Source organism: Coregonus lavaretus, assembly GCF_964263955.1.
Source record: "Coregonus lavaretus genome assembly, contig: HAP1_SCAFFOLD_75, whole genome shotgun sequence".
NCBI classification, from domain to species: Eukaryota; Metazoa; Chordata; class Actinopteri; order Salmoniformes; family Salmonidae; genus Coregonus; species Coregonus lavaretus.
In genome coordinates, this window is record NW_028165182.1 from 980 (window position 1) to 25,780 (window position 24,801).

At 43.9% G+C, this 24,801-nt stretch overlaps 2 protein-coding genes across 2 annotated transcripts; both read right to left on the minus strand.

Moving 5' to 3' along the window:
- Positions 1 to 1,046: 1,046 nt before the first annotated feature.
- On the minus strand, positions 1,047 to 5,562 carry LOC311116185 (cysteine and tyrosine-rich protein 1-like; the record flags this gene model as incomplete). Its single annotated transcript, XM_084191306.1, has 3 exons — positions 5,373 to 5,562; positions 2,420 to 2,519; positions 1,047 to 1,207 (listed from the first exon to the last, which is right to left on the minus strand). Coding segments are annotated over exons 1-3 (343 nt in total), but the record flags the coding sequence as incomplete, so codon positions are not given.
- Positions 5,563 to 8,038: 2,476 nt separating this feature from the next.
- Positions 8,039 to 15,473, minus strand: LOC311116191 (A disintegrin and metalloproteinase with thrombospondin motifs 1-like). The gene is made up of 8 exons (XM_084191311.1): positions 14,425 to 15,473; positions 12,851 to 13,194; positions 12,467 to 12,599; positions 11,850 to 12,307; positions 11,341 to 11,527; positions 10,862 to 11,040; positions 10,408 to 10,583; positions 8,039 to 10,162 (listed from the first exon to the last, which is right to left on the minus strand). The coding sequence occupies exons 1-8, from the start codon at positions 15,047 to 15,049 to the stop codon at positions 9,424 to 9,426; spliced, it is 2,841 nt and encodes a 946-aa protein (XP_084047437.1). The 5' UTR covers positions 15,050 to 15,473; the 3' UTR covers positions 8,039 to 9,423.
- Between the last annotated feature and the right edge of the window lie 9,328 nt (positions 15,474 to 24,801).

The following is a 24,801-nucleotide window of genomic DNA, read 5'->3' on the forward strand; positions in this document are numbered from 1 at the left end:
TTTGAAAGCCTAACACTGTAAGATCGTATTTTATAATTTAGCTAACGACAGGGCACACACTGGTTGAATCAACGTTGTTTCCACGTCATTTAAATGAAAGTAAAGTAAATGTAAGATGCACATAAAAGCAACAGTGTAATGTTTGGAATCAGTCTTGTATAAGGTGAACTGTTTTGTTCTCACCTTTGGTCTGATAATTTCCCCATAATCTCCAAAGTGTTCTCTTTCAATTGCTACCATGCTCATGCATATGCTTTTTATAGTTTTATATTTGTCCTTATCCATATCGGCTAATTTCCACGAGTGTAATGGGTTAAAGGCACAATGCAGTCAAAAAATGTGATTTTCTTGTGTTTATATATATTTCCACACTATGAGGTTGGAATAATACTGTGAAATTGTGAAAATTATGATAATGCCCTTTTAGTGTAAAGTATCTGGGAACTTTTATTTCAGCTCATAATAATAAGCCATTTAGCAGACGCTTTTATCCAAAGCGACTTACAGTCATGCGTGCATACATTTTTGTGTATGGGTGGTCCCGGGGATCGAACCCACTACCTTGGCGTTACAAGCGCCGTGCTCTACCAGCTGAGCTACAGAGGACCACAGCTCATGAAACATAGGACCAACACTTTACATGTAGTGTTCATATTTTTGTTCAGTGTAGTTAATAGACCAATAAGAAAGAGAGTTCCAAACCTCTCTGCCAATAACAGATCGTTTTCAGTTTTCCCCTCCCCACTCAGACCACTCCCAGACAGTCCTAGCAAAATTCTTGCTAAGAAGCTAATTTTGTTAATTTTTCGCCATTTCAATGGAAAACAATCACAGTAAGGTACTTAATTGTTACCCGGAAATTATTTGATATTGAGATAAAAATGGCTGCATTGGACTTTTAAGCATTTCACTGTACTTGTGCATGTGACAAATAAAACTTGAAACTATATGGACTCTGAGAGCTGACCTAGGATCAGTTTAGCCTTTTATATCATAATGAAAAAGATTATATGGACAGGGGGGACCTGATCCTAAATCAGTCTTACCTGGGTAGCCCTGGGACACAGTGTTGATGTAGGAGGTGTTGAACACGTCCACCCGGGCCCCTCGCCCGTTCTTCACACACATGCACACACACAGGAAGAAGGCCGCCAGCGCTCCCATCAGAAACACCACACCAAACACGATGCCTGAGATCGCCGTGCCCCTAGAAAACGCACACACACACACACACACATGCATGCACACACAAACACACGTTTGTCACTATGACTACATGCTCCCCTTTTCATTCTAGTTAGTGGCTACCAGGAAGTCATCTCATCCAATTCATCTTCTCACAAGTCAATTCTGCATGGAATTTCAATTCACCTCCCTACCTCTTTAAAGAGTATCTTAAATAAATCCCACGGCCACCCCTCCTCCCAAAAAGGCTACTTTGTTGAAAACTACTTTCTAAGATTGTGATATGTTGTTGTCTCACCTAGCTATCTTAAGATTAATGTATTAATGTAAGTCGCTCTGGATAACAGTGTCTGCTTAATTACTAAAAAATTTACCCCAAGCTTGGGTCATATTCACTAAACACCAAATGAAAGAAAACAGACTGAAACATGTGCAATAAGAAACATTTCAGTTTTCGTTGCGAAATGTTTTGCTACAGTGTGCTCTCTGTAGAGAAGCAGTGCATTTTGAGATAGGGCCATCCAGGACTGAGAAGAAAGTCTGGGAGCAGCTGCCTATAACACACACCGGACCAAACATGCCTGTGGCGCAACCATGGAGATCTGCTCAAACATCTGATTACATGACTCAGACCTGTGTGTGTGTGTGTGAGTATGTGTGTACATGTATGTGTCCTTTTGTTTGTGTGTGTGGTCAAAATCCATTTAAAAGGCTGTGGAGAAGCTGTAGAATGAGGAACCATTATTCCTCTCCATTACCTTATGACAACCATGGCCTTGAAAGAGCTACATTATATGGCTAGATAAAATGAGTCCACATTCAATGGGCCCAGTCAATAGCACTTTTTTGTGAAACCCCCACTTATGGTGTAAAAACTGTGAATTTGGGAATTTTAACTGTGACATTAATTAATGTTCCAGGTTTACACAATACTTTAATATCATTATTCTCTTCATTGGTGCACTGTAGCAGGTAGCATGTGTTATACTCCATAGGTAGTCTGGTGAGGAGGAGGATAGATAAAGTGAGAGGCCAGCTGTCTTGAGCCAAATGACGAAGGTCAAAGGTCAAATCTCTCAGAGGGGTCATTCACTGCATGTGGAAAGGACAGGTGGTGGAGTGGTAGAGAAGTGTTTGTGTGTGTTTATAGACTGAGGGTGACTGAACATGTGTGTATGTATAGAAGGTGACATTGTGTGTGTGTGTGTGAGCATGTGTGTGTGTGTGTACTTACGAGAGGACATCTCCCATATAGGCGTAGTAGGAGCAGCAGAAAGGGGGAGAGCCTTCACAGCAGTACTCCACACAGCCATCACACTGGGCCTCACTGTGACCTGCAGGAGAGATGCAATACATTATATAGAGACGCATACACACACCTACCTCTACTACGGACACATGCACACACTCACACGCACCCTGCTTCTAATTTGCTGAGAGAAAGGTAGAGTGTGCTCTTTGGAATCAAGATTTCCAAAACCCTTCGAAGGCCAAAATCAAAATGCTATTTTCATATTACAAAAGGTTAAAAACATAATGGAGAGCAGCTCTGGTAGATACACTTAAACTTAGTATTTTGCTTAATTGAACCTTTTCTAAATATGTAAATGTCACTAAGATCAAGGCTTTTTCAAGAGTATCTTAAGAGTTTTCGCCACAGTAAAAGAACCATATTGCACTTAAACTCACAAAACAATAATTAAGACATTTGATAAGTGGAAATATATAGTCCTTATAGAGGGTTTATGAAGGCTTTATTAAGCCTTAAAAGGTATTCATCCTGTAGAGTGGGACCTAAACCTAAACCGATAAGCACACAACACGACACATCAGAAAGGGTAATAACAAGAAGATGAGTTGTGTGACAACAGGGCTATGTGAATGGAGATCATACAAGACATTTCAGAAAATATTTTCTTTATGTGAAAGTGTATACTTTTAGTCAACTACACTATTCACTAACTTCACCTCTGTGTTCTTTCTCTCTATACTAGTCTGAACCTGCAGATACCTCTCTCTCACCAAAGCTTTCCCCTTTGTATACCCTGGTTTTCAGTGCTTTAGTTTGCCTTGGTTGGATGGGGAGTGTGTGTGTGTGTAAATCTTATGTGTGTGTGTGTGTGTTTATATATATGTGTGTGTGTGTGTGAGTGTAAAAAAAAGAAGACTCTTCTCTTTTCTCACTAGCACTGACTTTGCTGATAAATACTTTGTTGAGGGAAACTGTATTTGATACGATTGTGATGTGTTGTTGTCTCTCCTAGCTACAGTATCTTAAGATGAATGCACTCATTGTAAGTCGCTCTGGATAAGAGCATCTGCTAAATGACCAAAATGTAATCAAAAAATGTGTAAACCTGTGTGTGTGTGTGTATATGTGTGTGTAAACCTTCTGTGTACATACAGTACCAGTCAAAAGTTTGGACACACCTACTCATTCAAGGGTTAATTTTTACTATTTTTTACATTGTAGAATAATAGTGAAGACATCAAAACTATGAAATAACACATATGGAATCATGTAGTGCCCAAGAAGTGTTAAACAAATCAAAATATATTTTATATTTGAGATTCTTCAAATAGCCACCCTTTGCCTTGAGGTAGCTTAGTGGTTAAGAGCATTGTGCCAGTAACTGAAAGGTCGTTGGTTCTAATCCCCGAGCCGACTAGGTGAAAAATCTGTCGATGTGCCCTTGAGCAAGGCACTTAACCCTAATTGCTCCTGTAAGTCGCTAAATGACTAAAATGTAAATGTAATGACAGCTTTGCACACTCTTGGCATTCTCTCAACCATTTGAAGAATCTCAAATCTAAAATGTATTTTGATTTGTTTAACACTTTTTTGGTTACTACTTGATTCCATATGTGTTATTTCATATTTTTGATGTCTTCACTATTATTCTACAATGTAAAATGTTTTACAAAGAAAGAAAAAACCTTGAATGAGTAGGTGTGTCCAAACGTTTGACTGGTAGTGTATGTGAGCACGACAAAGATGAAGCACTGAAGGTTACAGCCACTCTGAAGCTTTAGAGAGTTGGTGGTGAGAGTCCTTCAGTAGAGACACATGGATGCGTGACAACTTGAAATGAAGGGGATGGCTCAGGGAGAGGGGTCTCAAAATGAGAAAGCACTTGAAATAAAGGATATTTGGAAACACTTCTTGTGGTTTTGTATTTGATTATTATTTATAGAGTATTTGAACGCACACGGTCTGTCTAAAGTTTGTGTGTCCTATATCTCAGTGTTTGCCCTCTTCAACCCCCACATAATTTAACCCAAACACAGGCCTGCTTTTTCTCAACCTTCAAGCATACTGCCACAAATTACTGGTGTGTGTGTGTGTGTGTGTGTTTGTGTGTGTGTTCAATGATTTTCAGCTTCATTCCAGCTTTATTTTCACTTTGTTCAAAAGCTGGTGTATTTTCAACCCATCCCTCACAAACTGATGGCAGATTGTGTTTTCCAACCCCAAAAAGGTGTGTATGGGCCTACAATAGCAGCCTTGAAACAGAGTACACCAAATGGCACTCTCTTCCCTATATACAGTAGTGCACTACTTTTGACCACAAGGCTCTGGTCAAAAGTAGTGCACTGTGTAGGGAATAGGGCGCCATTTGGGCTGCTAACATATTTCCCCCTGTGAAGTGTGGAGTGTAACTACTTTGATGTGCATGTCATCCAACGATGGGAGTCTATATGGGTGGTCCCTTGAGGTCTAGCTCCTTCCTGTCGCTCAATACGCTGGAGACAATGGCAGTATAGTTCTGCGACCAGTGCTGAGCAAGGCTTGTACCGTAACCCCCCCCCCCCCCCCCCGCCCCCGCACACACAAGTTCGCACACACTTTTTACTTCTACTAGGACCGCTATGTAGGCTACGCAACTCTCTCAAATAGGCTTATGAATCAGGAAATGTTTGATTAAATGTAGATCGCTTCAGAGTAAATTAACCGTAGTATGTCTAAATTAATGATCGGCCACTTTAAAGCACGGATTTTTTTAACGTTGTGAAACCATCCATGCATTGGGTTGATGAGTTCACATTCACAATTAGCCTAATAAAAAAGGAACCCATTGTTAAATGCACACTTCTGCTGATAACTTTGAAATAATTTATGAGAAAATAAAACATTTGCGCACGTTGAAGACGATAAAGCATCCTAGAGAACCAGAACTAGAGCTTACCGGCAAAAAGACAAAGTAGGAGAGAGTCCCGTAGGATTTTCCACCCCGCTGCCTCCGTTCTTTCCATATCGACTGATAGCATAGGCCTACTTGTTCTAAATGTTGCGCACCGTTATCCCCAAACGATAACGTCCGCGTTTTCCATCGATATGCGCCCGCAAAGAAGACTATGGGATATAGTCTCTCACCGAAATATCGCTGATAAGCGTAATTCAATTGAGTTCTCTAAAAAGTTCCATCGAAGAGAGCCATGAACGCAAATTAATGGATCTTTGCTTCAGTCATAAACATGCTTAAAAACTCTCATTCGTTTCTTCTTCCAGGTGTTCGTATCTCTAAAAGTGTTTCCTTCACTCTTTCCTCGTTGTTTTCTTCTCTTCCTTTTTCCGCCTGGAGTGGCTCCTAGCGCTTCCCCTCCCCCGCAGCCGCTATTTTCTAAAATTACTCCGATGACTGGGTGGTAAAAGGGATAGAAGCATCTCAATAACATTCGCATCTCTCCGGCACAAAGAACGCTGACGCCCCCGCTATCACGACCACTTTGAAAATAAAATATATATATAGGTTTATGTCGTGTACACACACACCTCACGATCATTTTGAGAGGAAATGTACTTTTTTTGTCAGAAACCAAACGATATCCCCCCGCCACGCTCAATATGTCCTACAAAACATCCATGAACCTCTAAGGAGCACGAAGTTTATGTTTGATATAACTTATTTATAACTAAACTTCTTCATCTTGTAAAATGTAGGCTACGTGGGTTGCTCAAGTGTGTATGATTGAATGACCCCCTCTCAAACACCATCTTTAATCAACAATTTACCTTGTGTGACAGTCAGACATGGTTATGCCTTCATATAGGGCCACTCATTCTGAATAAAATACGAATTGTTTTTGGGAGAACAGTCCAGTATCTCTTTATTACGAATATCTATTCTAATGCTAATAAAGACAGAATAAGCGTGAATCGCTGGTTTTGCCATGAAGCATGAAAGGAGAGCTTGGCTATATAGATAAATTATATGAACACTAAAATGTAATGCATTAGTTCTCGTTGAAGCTTCCAATAGGTGCAGATCTAGGATCAGCTTCCCCACCCCCAATCATAACCTTAACCGTTAGTGGGGAAAATGCAAAACTGACCCACGACAATGACCTAGGGGCAACTTCACCCCTACACCTCAGAGTGACATAGTGTCATTCTTATGACAGCTTTATTGCAGGAAGTGTAAAATTCAACTCCCACATTACTATTCTGTTGGATCATATTTAACTTCATAGGGAACCGTGACCTTTTACAGAAATGCCACCCATAAATCTAATTCATAATTGCTCGCAGATGTCAGGGGTTTTAGGCAGTTTATTAATTGGGTGTGGGTTGGTGGGAGTTTTTGGTTTTGTCTTGCACCGGCAGGCAGAGATGGGAAAACTAAACAGAGGTACAACAATAGTGTAATTGTATTCTATAAAGTCCCAGTTCCCAAGGAAAGAAGCGTTTTCCATTGGCAACAACAGCAACACAACTGTGGTAGGCTAACTCGGTGGCAACTCCACAGTGCTTATGGGAAGAGCACAACATTTAATATATCTAGTCCTATACAGACTCTGGTGTAGTAGATTTTAAATGCTCTTTAAATAAATTGTAAGTCTGTCTTTTCAGTGGTTGAAATGGTCTATCACTGTAATGTGGACAAGTTAGCATTTAGCTTGAACGGTTTTGGCTTCTCTTTTCTTTTCCCTTCTTTTGCTCTTTTTTTCGTATAGTCTACATCAGCTAAACTTAGTGGGAATACAGATTCAGGAAATTATTTTTCTGTTCTGCAAACCTGTTGTTTACAGAATCTGCTGACACATTGAGTGCGTCTCAAATGGCACCCTATTCCCTTTGTAGTGCACTACTATTGATCAGAGCCATAAGGGCCCTAGTCAGTCCAAAGTAGTGCACTATATAGGGAATAGGGTGCCATTTGAGATGAGCCCATTATGGTGTTACCCAAATTACAGTGTTGTTGGAGTCTTCTTCTCCCATAATTACAGAGTAATGACTTCCTTTGAGTCTAGGCCCGTAATCACAAAGTGTCTCAGAGTAGGAGTGCTGATCTAGGATCTGGTCTCTGCTGTCTATATAATCGTATTCATTATGGACTAAAATGGTAAACTATCCTACATCAGGGGCCGTATTCATAAAGCTTCTCAGAATAAGAGTACTGATCTAGGATCAGGTTCCTGCTGTCTATGTTATCTATTCATTCATTCTAGACTAAAAGGCAAAACGGATACTACATCAGAGCCTGTATAGGAGTGCGGAGTAGGATTGCTGATCTAGGATCAGTTTTGCGTTTGAGATCATAATGAATAAGATTACATGGACAGGGGGGACTGATTTGAGATCAGGGGAAATCAGGAGGGGCCACTGAAACACTGCCATCCAGTGGATGATATGTGTATTACACAGTGTCTATAAGGAAGACATGATCAGACATATGAGTATATAAGGGGATTAGGTTTATTACACAACTCCCACCATATATTTGCTGACGAGGGCCATGCTTGTGAGTATGTTTGCACGTGTGTGAGTGTGTGTATGGATGGAATAGATTGAGGTGTGTGTGTATGGATGAGTGTTAGAATTCCAAGACACATCACACTCGTGACAACAGTATATAGGTCAACATGATACTTTATTCATAAACCTAGGACCATATATATAATACTGTATAAATACTCTATATACTCTACATCCTTCTGTTATTTCAATATAATAACAAATAAAAATACAACAATATTAATAAAAAGCAACAAGATTATATTTAACAGGCTGTACAAAAATAAATAATGTTTCGATATTCTGTACAAAACGTCTTCATAAAAAAAAAAACCTTCTCGGAAGGCAGGAGAGACTTACTTATGAAGTAGTAGCAGGAGAGAAGCCACACACACACACGCATGCGTTCGCTCGCTCACACACCTCTTTGGTCTAGGACGGGGCGGAGTGAAATGGCTTTGAAATTGGTTTTGTTCAGTCCGGGATGCATATTGAATAATACGTCTATTGGAATGAGTCTATTGGGAGATTCTACTGGAATGTTAGCAGCACATATCAACTTGTGCAGGAATGACCGAAGTTGATTGAAATTAACTGTATTGAGTTAGTTTGGTTGCATACAAAGTCGTATGGATTAGGAGGGACAATCCGGATTGTCTTTTGTTCCGCACCCTTTGAAACAGGAAGTGCCTCCAACCGATACAGGAAGTGGAATGTGTGGCATTTGTTTCTAATACATATACATACATCCTCACCCCAAGGTAGCCACTTCTGTACAGTGATACATCTGGCATATATAGTCCCCCGAAGATGTCTGTCCAGTCCAGCTAGGACAGACAGCCCACACACTCGCACACACACACACACACACACACACACACACACACACACACACACACACACACACACACACAACAAACACAAGCATGTCATTGGCACCTAAAGCAGCATGCTTTTTTGAAAGAGAAGTGTCCATTTAAACTCTTCCTCCATCTCAGCTCCACTGACATGGGTGGGGGGTGGAGGGAGGAGGGCACAGTGTGCCTGCATTGTGCCCCCATGCCAGCCCAGCAGGCAGCTGCACCAAGTCTGTTTGGTGTTCTAGGGGTGGCAGTGCCACGGAGCAGACCCCAACAACACTAAAGTCTACCCTCAAAGTGGTTGGAGGGAGTTGAGAGAGAGGTTGTTGGCTCTGCAGTGTCAGTCAATCAGTCGGCCACTTTAGACCAATTGGACCCCCCGAAAACACCTACGAAAGCACTCTGCTTGGGACGTAAATATTCTCATTATAGGTCAATGTCTTTTCAGACGCAAAGTTCATGACGATATGGTTGTTTTAGTTTTTTCTTTCTTTCTTTCTTTCTTTCTTTCTTTCTTTCTTTCTTTCTTTCTTTCTTTCTTTCTTTCTTTCTTTCTTTCTTTCTTTCTTTCTTTCTTTTTTTCTTTCTTTCTTTCATGAGCTTTTCTTCAGGGACGTAATAATGAGGTGAGTCCCGACAGTCTTAGCAGGCACTCTGGTTGCACAAGTCCAGCAGTGGTCGAGGCCTGTCTTTGGGGTCGCAGCTCTCGTGGGCGAGCATATGCCCGTTGTGTCCCAAGCAGCGTAGCGGGCGTTTGCGGAACCCGCGGCCACAGCTCTTGGAGCACGCCGACCACTCCCCCAGGAACCATGAAGGGCAGGGGTGTGGGGCGCAGGGGCGTGACGCCAACGGGCGCAGCTCCTTCGGGCACTCCCGCGATGGCCGCCCCTGGGGATCCAGACACAGCACCTCCCTCTGTTGATTACCGCCCCCACAGCTCTGCGAGCATGGGCCCCACTCCCGCAGGGTCCATTCAGCGCCCACCAGCTCCTGGATGGCGTTGATGGACTGGCGGCGTGCCACCGTTCCGCCATTAGGTGACGCCAAAGCGGGTCTCGGGGCAAAGTAGCTGTATTTGACACGGGGGCGGGGTGAATCGCCTACAGACAACACCTGGATGGTCAGGGACTCAGGGAGGGGCGAGAAGCTGCGTAGACGCTCTAGGGAGGCGGAGCTACCGCTGTAACGTAGCAACGCCCCCTTGAGGGCGATGTCTGTTTCAAGAGTCATCAGCTTGTAGTCGCCGTTCAGCAGGTAGGTGCCATCCTGGCGCAACACTGCCAGGTAGCTGTTGTCATGGCGACCGCCGCCGGGGGCGCGTTGCTTCACGTCCAGGTGAGTGGCGCCAGCGGGGATGGTCACTATGTTCTGGTAACCAGGCCTGAGGGACAGAAACACACAAGGGTCAAACATAACCACGGGTAAAAATGATGCATAAGTGTAAGAGTAAGAGACTGGGTTAAAAAGAGATGGCAGGACTAAGAGGTTTAGAGTGATAGAGATAGATTCATTAGAGAAAAATACGATTCTACAGACAGTAGTAAAAGTTAGAAAAAGGGTTAAACTAGAAAACGGTGCTTTCTAGTCAAAGATGACTGTTTTGAGGTCATATGTCATTGTTCTCACCTGGCACGCTCAAGGGCACCTGACACTTTCTTGCAGGTGGAGCCGTTGCCTCCGCACACGGCGCACTTGTCGAAGCGACGGCTGGAGCCGATCACTCGGTCACAGCCCGCCTTCACACACTGGCCCTGCACACACACTGAGGTGGAGTCTGGGCTGCAGGGAGTACCGTCAGCCACCTGAGGGTAGCAGAGAAACAGATGTTAGCCTAGTTAGCCTAGACAGTGTTAGCCTAGTTAGCCCTGACAGTGATAGCCTAGTTATCCTAGACAGTGTTAGCATAAATTAGTTAGCATAGACAGCAGTAGCTTAGCCTAGTTAGCCTAGAGACAGTGTTAGCCTAGTTAGCCTAGACAGTATTAGCCTAGTTAGCCAAGACAGTGTTAGCTAGCCTAGTTAGCCTAGAGAGTGTTTGCCTTCATTTTTGTAAAAGTGTCTGTGGTGTGACCTGACTTACCTTGGGTTTCAGAATGAAGAAGTAGCCCGTGCCCTTGGCCCGACACACCAGCTTGCAGCGGTCTTTGGGCGAGACGCCGGCATATTTGGGAACCCACTCCACGCCCTCTCCCGAACCAAACGACATCTGTGACGAAATATCGTTGTGGGCCAGACACTGCTCCTCGCGGAATGACAGACCTGCAGAGAAAGAGGAATGAAGAGAGAGAGAGAGAGGTGTGATATTCACTGTTAGTTTAGCTTGAGCCGTATGTTTACTTTACAGTAGGCTGTGATATTCAAATATGGCTATTCTCGAACGTGTAGAAAGTATAGTATGGGTATAATATGCAGGTCAGTGGCCTATGTGCCTAAATAAGGATGTATAATATCAAAGTATAAATATATGAATATGTGTGTGTAATAAGAGTAATTAGTGTAATAGCTATGTAATAAGCATAAACTAAGTATGTAATAAGTGTGGCTAGTAGAGGCTCTTACCGTTGCTCTCAGGGCAGATCTCTGTGTTACAGGAGCGATATTGGATCCTCTTGCCCTCGCAGTACTTGCCCCCGTTTTTGGGCAGGGGGCTATCACAGTCCCTGAAGGAGTACTGCACCCCTCCGTCGCAGGTACGGGAGCAGTCCCCCCATGGTCCCCATACTCCCCAGGCACCGTTGACTGGAGTCTGCAACAGGAGAGGACACCATTGTCATTCATAGTCACCGACACTAGCCTATATAACACTTCAATAGTCCTATAAGTAGTCCTATAGCTAAAAAGCTAAGTTACACACACTTTAGCCCCTATAACATTTCAACACTCCTATAGCTAGCCTGATATTTAAAAAAAAGACATAACATTGGACCTAATCCAATGTAGCTAAGCCAATCACTAGCCAATCCCAAAACTGCATTATACTTCCTTTCCCCCCAATGGACCAATTCCATCACTCCCATTGACTTTAAGACTTTGTCATAGGGCCGTGTTATAACAGTGTTAACACCCACCTGGTGGCGAGCGGCCTCCGTCTTGCTCAGACACTGTCCCGCCAGGCAGAAGCTGTCATGGCCACACAGCGTCCCATCCGCCCACGGGAAGTTCTTGGTCTGACAGACCAGCAGCCCGTTGGTTGTGGTCACTGTGCACCAGAGCGCCGCACATGTGGTACTCAGGTCGGGACAGTGCTGTGACTCCTCGCCGAATGTCAGGCGACATTGGCGGTCGGCGTCATACACGGTTCCGGGTAGCGTGGCAGGCAACGGCTGGGGCTTATGGGGCTTGTCCAATAGGCATTGGCCGTGTCCGTTGTCCATGAAGGAGGTGACCATGAGGGCGGAGCAAGGCGACCATGGCTGGAGTTGGTCCAGGTTGGACAGGGTGGACGCCATCATGTGCGAGCCCCAATGGTCACCGTTGACGCTGGCACACTGCTTGGAATCGTCGTGGGGCATGTTGAACACATGGCCTAGAGCACGAAAGAGAGGGAGGAATGGAGGGAGGGAGAGAGGGGAGACAAGGGGTTAGTTTGGAACTGAGAGAGGAGATGTGGACTGTGTGTGACTAGCGACAGAGATGTGAATGTATGGTGCATATATGTCAGCTTGGCATCAGGGTGGCATCTTACCGAGTTCGTGTGCCACAGTGAAGGCCGCCTGCAGGCCGTCATCCTCAATGATGGAGCAGCTCCTTTCCGGGTCGCACACCGTGCCCACATCCGCCATGCCTAGCGTGTCACAGGAGTGGGCGCCGCACAGGTCCTACAGGGGATGAGAAGGGACAAAACACATCTGTCAAACTCACTGCATTCCCACATACACACACAGACACAAAACCCATATCATATAGCAGAACCCTGTTTCAAATCAAAAGTAGTGCACTATATAGTGAATAGGGTGCCATTTGGAACGCAACCTAAACCCTAGTAGTTGTGAAGTTGTTGCCTGTTACCACAGTAAGCACTGGTGTAAAAACATTGTGAAAACAGTGTAAAAATACAAAAGCAACATACCGTTCGGGTGAAGAGCACGGCCGTGTCGTAGTGCTCTGGGTGGCGGTCGCTGGGCGGGTTGTGCTGGCGCTGCCACTGGCAGAAGTTGCGGAGGGTCAGGGCAGCATTAGACGACACCTGGGGGCCGCTCTCCTCCTCATAGACCACCAGGAGCTTGACCACAGCTAGGCTGATGGAGTTGTGGATGGTGGGATGGCGGTAGAGGCGCGATGCCACCGCCATGATGGTCAGCAGGTAGGGCTTGAGGCCGGCACCGTGGAACTCGGCCATGGACTGATCGGCCACGATCATGATCTCCACGAAGCGAGGCGTGGACACGAAGCGCTTGGACCGCTGGTGGTGGGCTGGATGGAAAGAGAGAAGAAGGGAGAGCGGTCAGACAAACTGGCCTAGAATCAGACTTTTAAGACTTTTAAGACAGCTCTCTTGTGAGAGCCTGGTTTCTCTGGTGTAAATTGATGAACTGTTAGTCTGGAAACAGTCTGGAACAATGACAGACTTGAAGATGAAATGTCAAATTGCTTATGGCGAATATCTGAGTAGTTACAAGTGATAATATTTGAGTTGTAACAAGTGATACTACAGGCCCATCAGGGATTGTAGGCTACAAATGTGTATTTTCTAGGGCAGAAGAAGAGCGACTGAGCACTGAGCAGCTCGAGCTCTCCGGATATGCCTGGAGCAGCTCCAGCGGCTCTCACTGGGTGACTCAGCAGCCCTTTACGGGAAAACCACATGCATTTCACATGTGATTATTACATGTGAAGTGTTCCAAAAACACATGTTTTTACATGAGTTCACATGTGAAATCACGTGATTTTCCACATGTGAAATCATGTTTTTTCTGTAAGGGGAGTCATACTATCGGCGGCCCCTCCTCCTCCTAAGGACTACATTCCCAAATTGACCTTCACTGGGCGGAAATTATGTGTGAGAGGGGAAAAAAATATTTTCTAGGTAAATGTCTGACAGTGCTGACCTGCAACGTGCAGTACCAGGAGGCGGTGAGACTAGTTTCCACGTCTCACCACCACCAGCCCCCGTCCCCGGCCCGGCCCGTACCTCCCTCCCTCGGTCACTCCCCCCTCACTTCCTCTGAGACTTACCCTCCCCCTTTTCCCCTTGCCTGCATATACTGTCAGAGCTGAGACCATTCCCCGTTAACCCTTGCTGTGCACCGGTCAAAGTATCGACTTATCCACCCTTACCTCAACATTTAAATATATAGCCTGCGCTGTGTGTAATTATTTGAGGCTCAGATGTTTGCGTAAAAGTGGTATTTTACGCATCACTCCAAGACAGAAGTTGAGGTAGTTTGGATAGACAAATCCTCCAGCTAAACTCTGCCCGTTCCAGGAATTGAAGCCCCAGGACACGGCTGGTACAGGAATTGGGCCAGAGTCCATTTCGTTTGCCATACATGATGTAGACACACAACACAACTAAGTGACTATGTGGAACAGCTTGGCTTATTGTTTTATCTTACTAAAATACCTTGGCCTATGAATATGATTTAAAGTCAGCATATTCCTAAATAGACCCAAGTCAAAGGTTTTATAAGTGTTAATGCATACCTGTCTGGTCTGAGTTAGTGGTTCCATGGTTTACTTTTGTCTCCTGATTATCTGGCAACCTGTCCTCGTCCTCGTTGACCCCGCACTTTGAGCTGCTCTCCTCTGCAAAAGATTCCCGACCTCTCCTGCGAATGAGGTGGAGGTCCCCATCCATAGGCTGTGCATCACTCGAATTATGTGGATGTATGAAGTACTCTTCACCTTGGAGGTAGAAGCCGCCCTGTAGTCCGTGGCACAGGTTGAGCGCAGCTGCGGAGTCCTCCTCCCGGTTCACCGTGCCCGAGAAGAAGCATCGAGCCTCGGCTGCGCTGCTGTCAGATTCCCGCTGCGCCTTCGACTCGGGGCTCCCCACCACATGGAACACAAACCCAGGTGCCAGGAAGGTCTGGTCCGGCTCTAGCTCCAAGACCAACCGTTTGCCAAATACGTCCAACCGGTAGACCCGCATCTCCGACTCCTTCTCTCGCTCCTCTACCGAAAGGGTCCGGCCCTGCTCAGCTTCCCTCTCCGGCCGAACCGCGTCGAGTCTGACCGGTACCACTGTACTTTCCTCCCATGTGCCGTGCGACGCGCTCACGCACAGAGCGGTAATCAAACTGAACGAGACGCACACGAACGACATCATATTCCCTGTCAAATCCTTCAAACTGAAAGAGAAAATGATATTGAAGTGTCTGGCGGAAGCAAGTAAAATCCGTAAAAGACTCCACTAATAACTAAAAAATATCAGTCCAAGAACTAGAACACCTCCAGAAATGATAGCCGAAAAAATAAGTGTAAAAAAACTAAAATGGAAACAAATCCAGTGCAAAACCCATTCAAAATAGTCTACAGCTCAGACTTCATATCGTGTTGCTTCAAGCTCGAGTCTTCTTATTTTCTCTTGCTCGAAAAAAGCTCAACAGTAGATAAATTCCAACTCTTCGGAACGTTGGTGTTTATTTCAGCCCTCTATTGAATACTCAACAGCTGTTTGAGTTTCTATATGACTTCGGGGCAGGTTTTTTTTCCCCTGCTGTGCCGTCTAGTTTCTGCTCTGCTTTTGCCTTAAAGACCGACAGACCCCGGTTCCCTATATATCCCCCTGCTCCGGACCACCCCTTCCTGAAGCCTCTTTGATCTTTTAGAGGCGAAATCTCGTGCGCAACAAAACGTAGACATGGAGACGTGCCATAATAATCAATCAATGTGGAGTGGGACGCGTTTGGCCCAGAAACTTTTTTTTCCCCTTGCTCTGCTTGTAGGCGGGACTATAGCCCTCACTCCTCTCCCCATTCCCCGTCCTCCTCCTATATGTTCACATCATTTACACTAAAACTCTCATACTTTTCGCCCCTGCTACTTTCACGCTGCGCTCATATAGCCTATAGGCTATACCCACACATTGAATGTAAATTATACGTCATGAGGGTGGCAGTGGTTTATCTGTGGCAGTGTTGTGGTGTCTGTGAAACTGGAGATGTGGGATAGCTAGCAGGTCAGAGATGGCAACCGTAGCACCGGTGCTCGATACGGTGAGCGAGGAGTCCTTTGCATAGCCGCAGTGCCAAGCGAGCTGTGCGCCGTGGCGGCCTGGCAGGTTTCCATAGCTTTTCGGGGAGAGGGAACGCAGAGGGGCCGGTGAGTTCTTAAGGTGGAATAGTCTCTTGGGCGCATCTCCTTCTCCACTCAACCCTCCGAGGCCGGGGCCCCTCTCCTTGCGCGGACACCCCCTCCCCTCCCCTCCCCGCGCTCGTTTTCCCAACTCCTCTTCTCAAACATACAGTGCAAACCGCATCACTTGTGTAAGTCCAGTACTCTGGAACCTTCCCAAACACTCAACCCACCGAGGCCGGGGCCCCTCTCCTTGCGCGGACACCCCCTCCCCTCCCCGCGCTCGTCTTCCCAACTCCTCTTCTCAAACATACCGTGCAAACCGCATCACTTGTGTAAGTCCAGTACTCTGGAACCTTCCCAAACGAATTATCGACGTATTACTCGCCCGCTCCCAGTGACCGAGTAATTATTTGCTAAGTATTATATATCACGTTTGAATAATGATACATGACACACCAATAAAATACTAAACCCAACTGTGTCTATGTATGGTAAGTCTATTTACATGTACATTTTAGTCTATCCACCCAGATGACAGAACAGACAAGTGGTACATACCGTACGGGAACAAAACGAGACGTCACAGGTACATTGCAGGAACACCAATAGCCAAGAGATAAAGATCAAGAGATATTTACATTTACATTTTAGTCATTTAGCAGACGCTCTTATCCAGAGCGACTTACAGTTAGTGAGTGCATACATTATTTTTCATACTGGATATGATGGATAAAGTGCCATACACGGTGGTCTCGGCCTCTTAGTGAACCGCGAGTCTGTGTTGAACATGGCCTGGCCAGTAGAGTATAAGAGTGAAACATTTATAATCAATTCACTAAATGCGTTTTTAACGCATTAGTTGGAGCCCATCATATGAATGTAACTTACCATTTCGAGAGGAGAATTGTGATGGGCCACCTTAAGCACAACAGGTCGGGGAGAGGGAATAGTTGTAGTGACATAGTTGTCCAACAGATGTCAGACGTGGACCGTGGAAAAAGTAGCAAAGGACCATGGCTATAGCTCTACTATTGCCATAAATCCAATATATGGCACATGCTATTCCCACATAAGACTCTTTTGGCTCAGAATTTGCATGTCACACATGTAAGGGAAAAAGGTATCAATTGGTTATAAGGAAGATCATAATTTCTATCTTTATGACCCCAGGTATGGAGGCATTAGGAATTCTAAATCGTCCAAAAGGGCCACAAAATGAACAGTGCCGTGGTACCAGCCTCAACTGTCCACCTCTCTGTGGCATAGAGGGGCAGTTGGTAGAGCATGGCGTTTGCAACGCCAGGGTTGTGGGTTCGATTCCCACGGGGGGGCCAGTATGAAAAAAAAATATATATGTATGCACTCACTAACTGTAAGTCGCTCTGGATAAGAGCGTCTGCTAAATGACTAAAATGTAAATTTAGTCCCAGTTTTTGTTGAGGGGTCATTGATTGCCAAATCCAATATCTTTCAATAAATTCTGTATTATGAATGACATCTTGTCCTGTATGGCTCAGTTGGTAGAGCATGGCACTTGCAACGGCAGGATTGTGGGTTCAATTCCAGGGGCCACCCATACGAAAAATGTATGCATGCATAACTGTAAGTCGCTTTGGATAAGAGCGTCTGCTTAATGACTAAAATGTAAAATGATGAAAGAGTCTGCTCAATGGCATATATTTCAATGGACATAGCACCTCTGCTGTCTCTCAATGACTTATTCTGAGGGCCAATGGCATTTTGGGAACACAAGACATGGCAATAGGTTGTTGTTGCTTTTGTTTTTATTGGGTATTCAATTTAGGCACAGAAAAGGGTTTGCAAGGCGTAGTCATTTAGCTTTATTGTGTATGTATGTGAAGATAATTTATTGGTTACAAAAGCCCTATAGCCTGCAGATGGCAGCACAACATCACATTTGACCTCAGTGTTCTCCGACTTCAGTACCACAGCACTGTAACTTCCATCAATGTATACACTCTACAGTCCACATAGGGACTTACAGTGACTCTACAGCATTCTTACTAGTCCCTTGAAAGGAGTAGTAAATTACACTAGAACATAGTGAACATATCAGCCCTTAAAGGGGCAATGTGGGATTGCTACATACATTTTTCGACTTTTAAATTAGTGATCACTGAACCCCAGATTGCCTCTTTAAAGGGTGTTAGGGCTATTATATAATAGCATATGCAGCTACACCCTGATTCTAGTACACATATCCGTTTCTTAAGGGAGTAACAGATATTACGATATCTTAGTGGACATGTCATATGGAGAGAGGGAGTCTACTACACAACATTTATCACACATATTAATTTATATGAGGACGTGAAGGTACCCTACATCCCCATTGGCTATAAAAGGGAATGAATGTGACTACATTCTAGAGTGTGTGTGTGTGGGCGTGTGTGTGTGTGTGCGTGTATGTTTTAATGTGAAGTCTGCACTTTGGCATATCACACTTCATCCACCCCTACTCATCATGGAGTAGTTCATACAGTAGCCCCTGTGCCCTTTTGATGTCTTCTTAATAGCAACAGGAAAAACGCACGTACACACACACTGCACACAAACACACTTCCAGTCTCATCTGACCTGGGATTGTGGTACAATGATCTATCATCAACATCATAATCATCATCATCATCAATCTTGTAGTGAACAAGTTAAAGACAACACTTTAGTGAATGCAGGTACAGTGGGGAGAACAAGTTTTTGATACACTGCCGATTTTGCAGGTTTTCCTACTTACAAAGCATGTAAAGGTCTGTAATTTTTATCATAGGTACACTTCAACTGTAAGAGACAGAATCTAAAACAAAAATCCAGAAAATCACATTGTATGATTTTTAAGTAATTAATTTGCATTTTATTGCATGACATAAGTATTTGATCACCTACCAACCAGTAAGAATTCCGGCTCTCACAGACCTGTTAGTTTTTCTTTAAGAAGCCCTCCTGTTCTCCACTCATTACCTGTATTAACTGCACCTGTTTGAACTCGTTTCCTGTATAAAAGACACCTGTCCACACACTCAATCAAACAGACTCCAACCTCTCCACAATGGCCAAGACCAGAGAGCTGTGTAAGGACATCAGGGATAAAATTGTAGACCTGCACAAGGCTGGGATGGGCTACAGGACAATAGGCAAGCAACTTGGTGAGAAGGCAACAACTGTTGGCGCAATTATTAGAAAATGGAAGAAGTTCAAGATGACGGTCAATCACCCTCTGTCTGGGGCTCCATGCAAGATCTCACCTTGTGGGGCATCAATGATCATGAGGAAGGTGAGGGATCAGCCCAGAACTACACGGCAGGACCTGGTCAATGACCTGAAGAGAGCTGGGACCACAGTCTCAAAGAAAACCATTAGTAACACACTACGCCGTCATGGATTAAAATCCTGCAGCGCACGCAAGGTCCCCCTGCTCAAGCCAGCGCATGTCCAGGCCCATCTGAAGTTTGCCAATGACCATCTGGATGATCCAGAGGAGGAATGGGAGAAGGTCATGTGGTCTGATGAGACAAAAATATAGCTTTTTGGTCTAAACTCCACTCGCCGTGTTTGGAGGAAGAAGAAGGATGAGTACAACCTCAAGAACACCATCCCAACTGTGAAGCATGGAGGTGGAAACATCATTCTTTGGGGATGCTTTTCTGCAAAGGGGACAGGACGACTGCACCGTATTGAGGGGAGGATGGATGGGGCCATGTATTGCGAGATCTTGGCCAACAACCTCCTTCCCTCAGTAAGAGCATTGAAGATGGGTCATGGCTGGTTCTTCCAGAATGACAACGACCCGAAACACACAGCCAGGGCAACTAAGGAGTGGCTCCGTAAGAAGCATCTCAAGGTCCTGTAGTGGCCTAGCCAGTCTCCAGACCTGAACCCAATAGAAAATCTTTGGAGGGAGCTGAAAGTCCGTATTGCTCAGCGACAGCCCCGAAACCTGAAGGATCTGGAGAAGGTCTGTATGGAGGAGTGGGCCAAAATCCCTGCTGCAGTGTGTGCAAACCTGGTCAAGACCTACAGGAAACGTATGATCTCTGTAATTGCGAACAAAGGTTTCTGTACCAAATATTAAGATCTGCTTTGCTGATGTATCAAATACTTATGTCATGCAATAAAATGCAAATTAATTACTTAAAAATTATACAATGTGATTTTCTGGATTTTTGTTTTAGATTCCGTCTCTCACAGTTGAAGTGTACCTATGATAAAAATGACAGACTTCTACATGCTTTGTAAGTAGGAAAACCTGCAAAATCGACAGTGTATCAAATACTTGTTCTCCCCACTGTATATGAGGTACAGCCATTGAATTAGTAGAAGGGAAGAGCAAAGGTATGGTCTTCCTTGAACTCCTTGAGGTGAGGGTGACACTAAACAGTGGCCAACTATAATTTTATGTTGCTTTTCTTAAGTGTGACTTATGCTGTGAATTATAATGGTTATACATTTATCACCTATCAGTTGTTTTCTCTCTTCATAAAGAGTGGAAATGGTCTTTGAGTTCTTCTCTCCTAGCTGTCATACTGTCTCTCTGTTGTAGATCGGTGTAGTCTGGCTGTCCGTCTCCAATCAATTCCTGAATGGACTGATTACCGTACATTCCATTTGACCTGAGTGCATTGTCACATGATCAAACAGGAGTAGTTTTGATCACATTGTGATGGGGCACAACTTTCACTGTAACCTCTGTATGCATGGTTTCATGACCATAGGCCATAATCTAACAAGATCTGGCAACAAGGCTTTATCCTCTTGCAAAGGTTGAATGAGAGAGAGAGAGAGAGAGAGAGAGGATACTTTGCTACTTTAGTTCAAGTCGGCCTTGCAAAAGAGGTTTCGTACCTCAAGGGTCTTTCCTAGTAAAATAAAAACATGTTCTGAACACGTCCAATAAATGAATGAAACAGACACAGAGCTTTTAAATATATAGATTTTATGTACATATATTCATGTAGATGACTAGAAAACACTATTTTCTTAAAAATGAATTATTCTGCACAGTCATATTCTTAGTTAAATAGTAATTATGATACAACATTGCCATAATAATAAATACATTCATCACATGGTTTTTTTCACATACTAGTTGTACAAACAATAAATTACAAGTTCAGTGCTGTGTTTCTGTCGTTCAACGAAAGGGTCTTTTCCCATGGGAAGAGTCAAACAGTAATACACATACAGTGAGGGAAAAAAGTATTTGATCCCCTGCTGATTTTGTATGTTTGCCCACTGACAAAGACATGATCAGTCTATAATTTTAATGGTAGGTTTATTTGAACAGTGAGAGACAGAATAACAACAACATGTCAAAAATGTTATAAATTGATTTGCATTTTAATGAGGGAAATAAGTATTTGACCCCCTCTCAATCAGAAAGATTTCTGGCTCCCAGGTGTCTTTTATACAGGTAACGAGCTGAGATTAGGAGCACACTCTTAAAGGGAGTGCTCCTAATCTCAGTTTGTTACCTGTATAAAAGACACCTGTCCACAGAAGCAATCAATCAATCAGATTCCAAACTCTCCACCATGGCCAAGACCAAAGAGCTCTCCAAGGATGTCAGGGACAAGATTGTAGACCTACACAAGGCTGGAATGGGCTACAAGACCATCGCCAAGCAGCTTGGTGAGAAGTAGACAACAGTTGGTGCGATTATTCGCAAATGGAAGAAACACAAAATAACTGTCAATCTCCCTCGGCCTTGGGCTCCATGCAAGATCTCACCTCGTGGAGTTGCAATGATAATGAGAACGGTGAGGAATCAGCCCAGAACTACACGGGAGGATCTTGTCCAATGATCTCAAGGCAGCTGGGACCATAGTCACCAAGAAAACAATTGGTAACACACTACGCCGTGAAGGACTGAAATCCTGCAGGCCCGCAAGGTCTCCCTGCTCAAGAAAGCACATATACAGGGCCGTCAGAAGTTTGCCAATGAACATCTAAATGATTCAGAGGAGATCTGGGTGAAAGTGTTGTGGTCAGATGAGACCAAAATCGAGCTCTTTGCCATCAACTCAACTCGCCGTGTTTGGAGGAGGAGGAATGCTGCCTATTACCCCAAGAACACCATCCCCACCGTCAAACATGGAGGTGGAAACATTATGCTTTGGGGGTGTTTTTCTGCTAAGGGGACAGGACAACTTCACCGCATCAAAGGGACGATGGACGGGGCCATGTACCGTCAAATCTTGGGTGAGAACCTCCTTCCCTCCGCCAGGGCATTGAAAATGGGTCGTGGATGGGTATTCCAGCATGATAATGACCCAAAAGACACGGCCAAGGCAACAAAGGAGTGGCTCAAGAAGAAGCACATTAAGGTCCTGGAGTGGCCTAGCCAGTCTCCAGACCTTAATCCCATAGAAAATCTGTGGAGGGAGCTGAAGGTTCGAGTTGCCAAACGTCAGCCTTCGAAACCTTAATGACTTGGAGAAGATCTGCAAAGAGGAGTGGGACAAAATCCCTTCTGTGATGTGTGCAATCCTGGTGGCCAACTACAAGAAACGTCTGACCTCTGTGATTGCCAACAAGGGTTTTGCCACCAAGTACTAAATCATGTTTTGCAGAGGGGTCAAATACTTATTTCCCTCATTAAAATGCAAATCAATTTATAACATTTTTGACATGCGTTTTCTCGATTTTGTTGTTGTTATTCTGTCTCTCACTGTTCAAATAAACCTACCATTAAAATTATAGACTGATCATGTCTTTGTCAGTGGGCAAACGTACAAAATCAGCAGGGGATCAAATACTTTTTTCCCTCACTGTACAGTATATTTGTGTGTGTGTGTGTGCGTGTGTTTGCATGGGTGTGGTTTAATTTTCTTTACATACTTATGTGTGTGTGCAAAATATATTCTGTACATATGTGATATTGGTGTTTCTATCTAAATGTGTATTGTAGTGTGTGAGTTAAAATGTGTGTATACATATTTGTGTATTATGTGTTAATTGAGCCTAATACTCTTAATTAAGTAATTTGGGGGTGTTGTGTATTCTTTATGTGAATGTGTGTCTGTGCCTGTGTATGAGAAATAGTGAGTTTTGCCTATGTGGCAAGATCCCATATGTATCCAGTATATTGCATGTCTATCATCACCCTTGAAAAGGTGTGTGGCTTAGCATTACAAGCTCATGAGGGATAGAGGGATGATGGAGAATGGATGGTGGTGGATGTGAGAGTGAGTGAAAGACAGTGTGAGAAATGGATAGCTTAAACAAGAATGTGCCAATATGTTGAATGAGAGACGGAGAGGGAGGGAGAGGGTGAGAGAGATATAGAGAAAGAGAGAAAGAGCGAGCTGTAGAAGTGTATTTGGTCAGGTATGACTGGGTTAGTTTCCCTCTTGCTGTATTTGCGAGTATCCAGGGCACACATTGTCATACTAGCAAGAATTGCTTTTTTTCCTAATCAGACAAACAGACAGAAAGACAGACAGACACAGACATGGAGAGCCAAAGAAACACAGTGACAAAATGGTAGCGACCCCCTAGCTCCCGCATAGTGATACAAATGGAACTGAGGGTTAAAGTCCATTAAAAGAGTTTAGGACATTGAGTATGACAAAAACACTATATGTTCACAACACACACACACACACACACACACACACACACACACACACACACACACACACACACACACACACACACACAAAGATAAACACACACACACACACACACACACACAAATGTTAAGCTTAGCCCCACACGTTATGTAATCCCATATAATTACAACCTTTAACCTCCACAATGGTCAGAGGTGAAGGGTCACCATGGTCTCTTGGCCCAGTGTCACTATATAGGGGTCACTGGGCATGGGCAGTTGGTAGTGCTGAGCGATTAGTGCTTTTTGAGGTCGGTTTGGTTTCGGTTCGATTATAAAAAAAGAATCATGGTTTTCGATTTCAATAATTTTTTCAAACATTAAATGCACCATGTATTATGTGGGTTGAATGCTGTAACACAGAAAAAACAATTAATAATGGTAGTGACTGCCCATTACTGCTTATCACTTATTAACCATAATTTATTCACATTACTTTACTTTAATAAAATATTTCAGTTGTGTATATTACATTTGTTTTATTTGATGATTTTATTATTTAATTCCAAGTCATTTCTATAGAGCTGCTGCCTATGCTGTCTGACAAAATCAGTATTTGAGTAGTTCTTCAAAGTAAATAAGGCATCCTTTTATTACAGCTGAATACCAACTATCAACCACTTAGATAATGTATTTTCAGGTAGAGATACTTCGCAAAGCAACTGCTCTCTATCCCTCTCGATCACACATTCTTCCGTACTAACCTAAGTAGCAGGCATAAAAGACCGGACAAGTACGCACGCAAAAGACCGGACAAGCAATTGATTATGGTCATTGTGGTTCATTAGCATGTTTTCTGCGCTAAACTATTTAGAATATTGGCCTGTTGGAAACTACAACTCCCTACTACATCGCACAGTTTGGGATTGATCTGATTTATTTCTAGAGAAACTGCCCAATGTGTGCATTGAGTTCACAGAAAAAAACGGAACTAAATGGAATTGAACCGAAGTCTGTCAATTAGTTGTTTAAAAACCAAAATAATAAACAAAATGTAGGTTAATCGCTCAGCACTAGCAATTGGGCACAATTCTGCCCCAACTCACTCACTTTATGTCAATTTTCTGACCTGGGATGTTTGCAGTGCGGTTCAACCCCATTTCTGGACTGGTTACAGTACGGATCAGTTGCTCTTGGTTGTGCCCCCAGCCTAC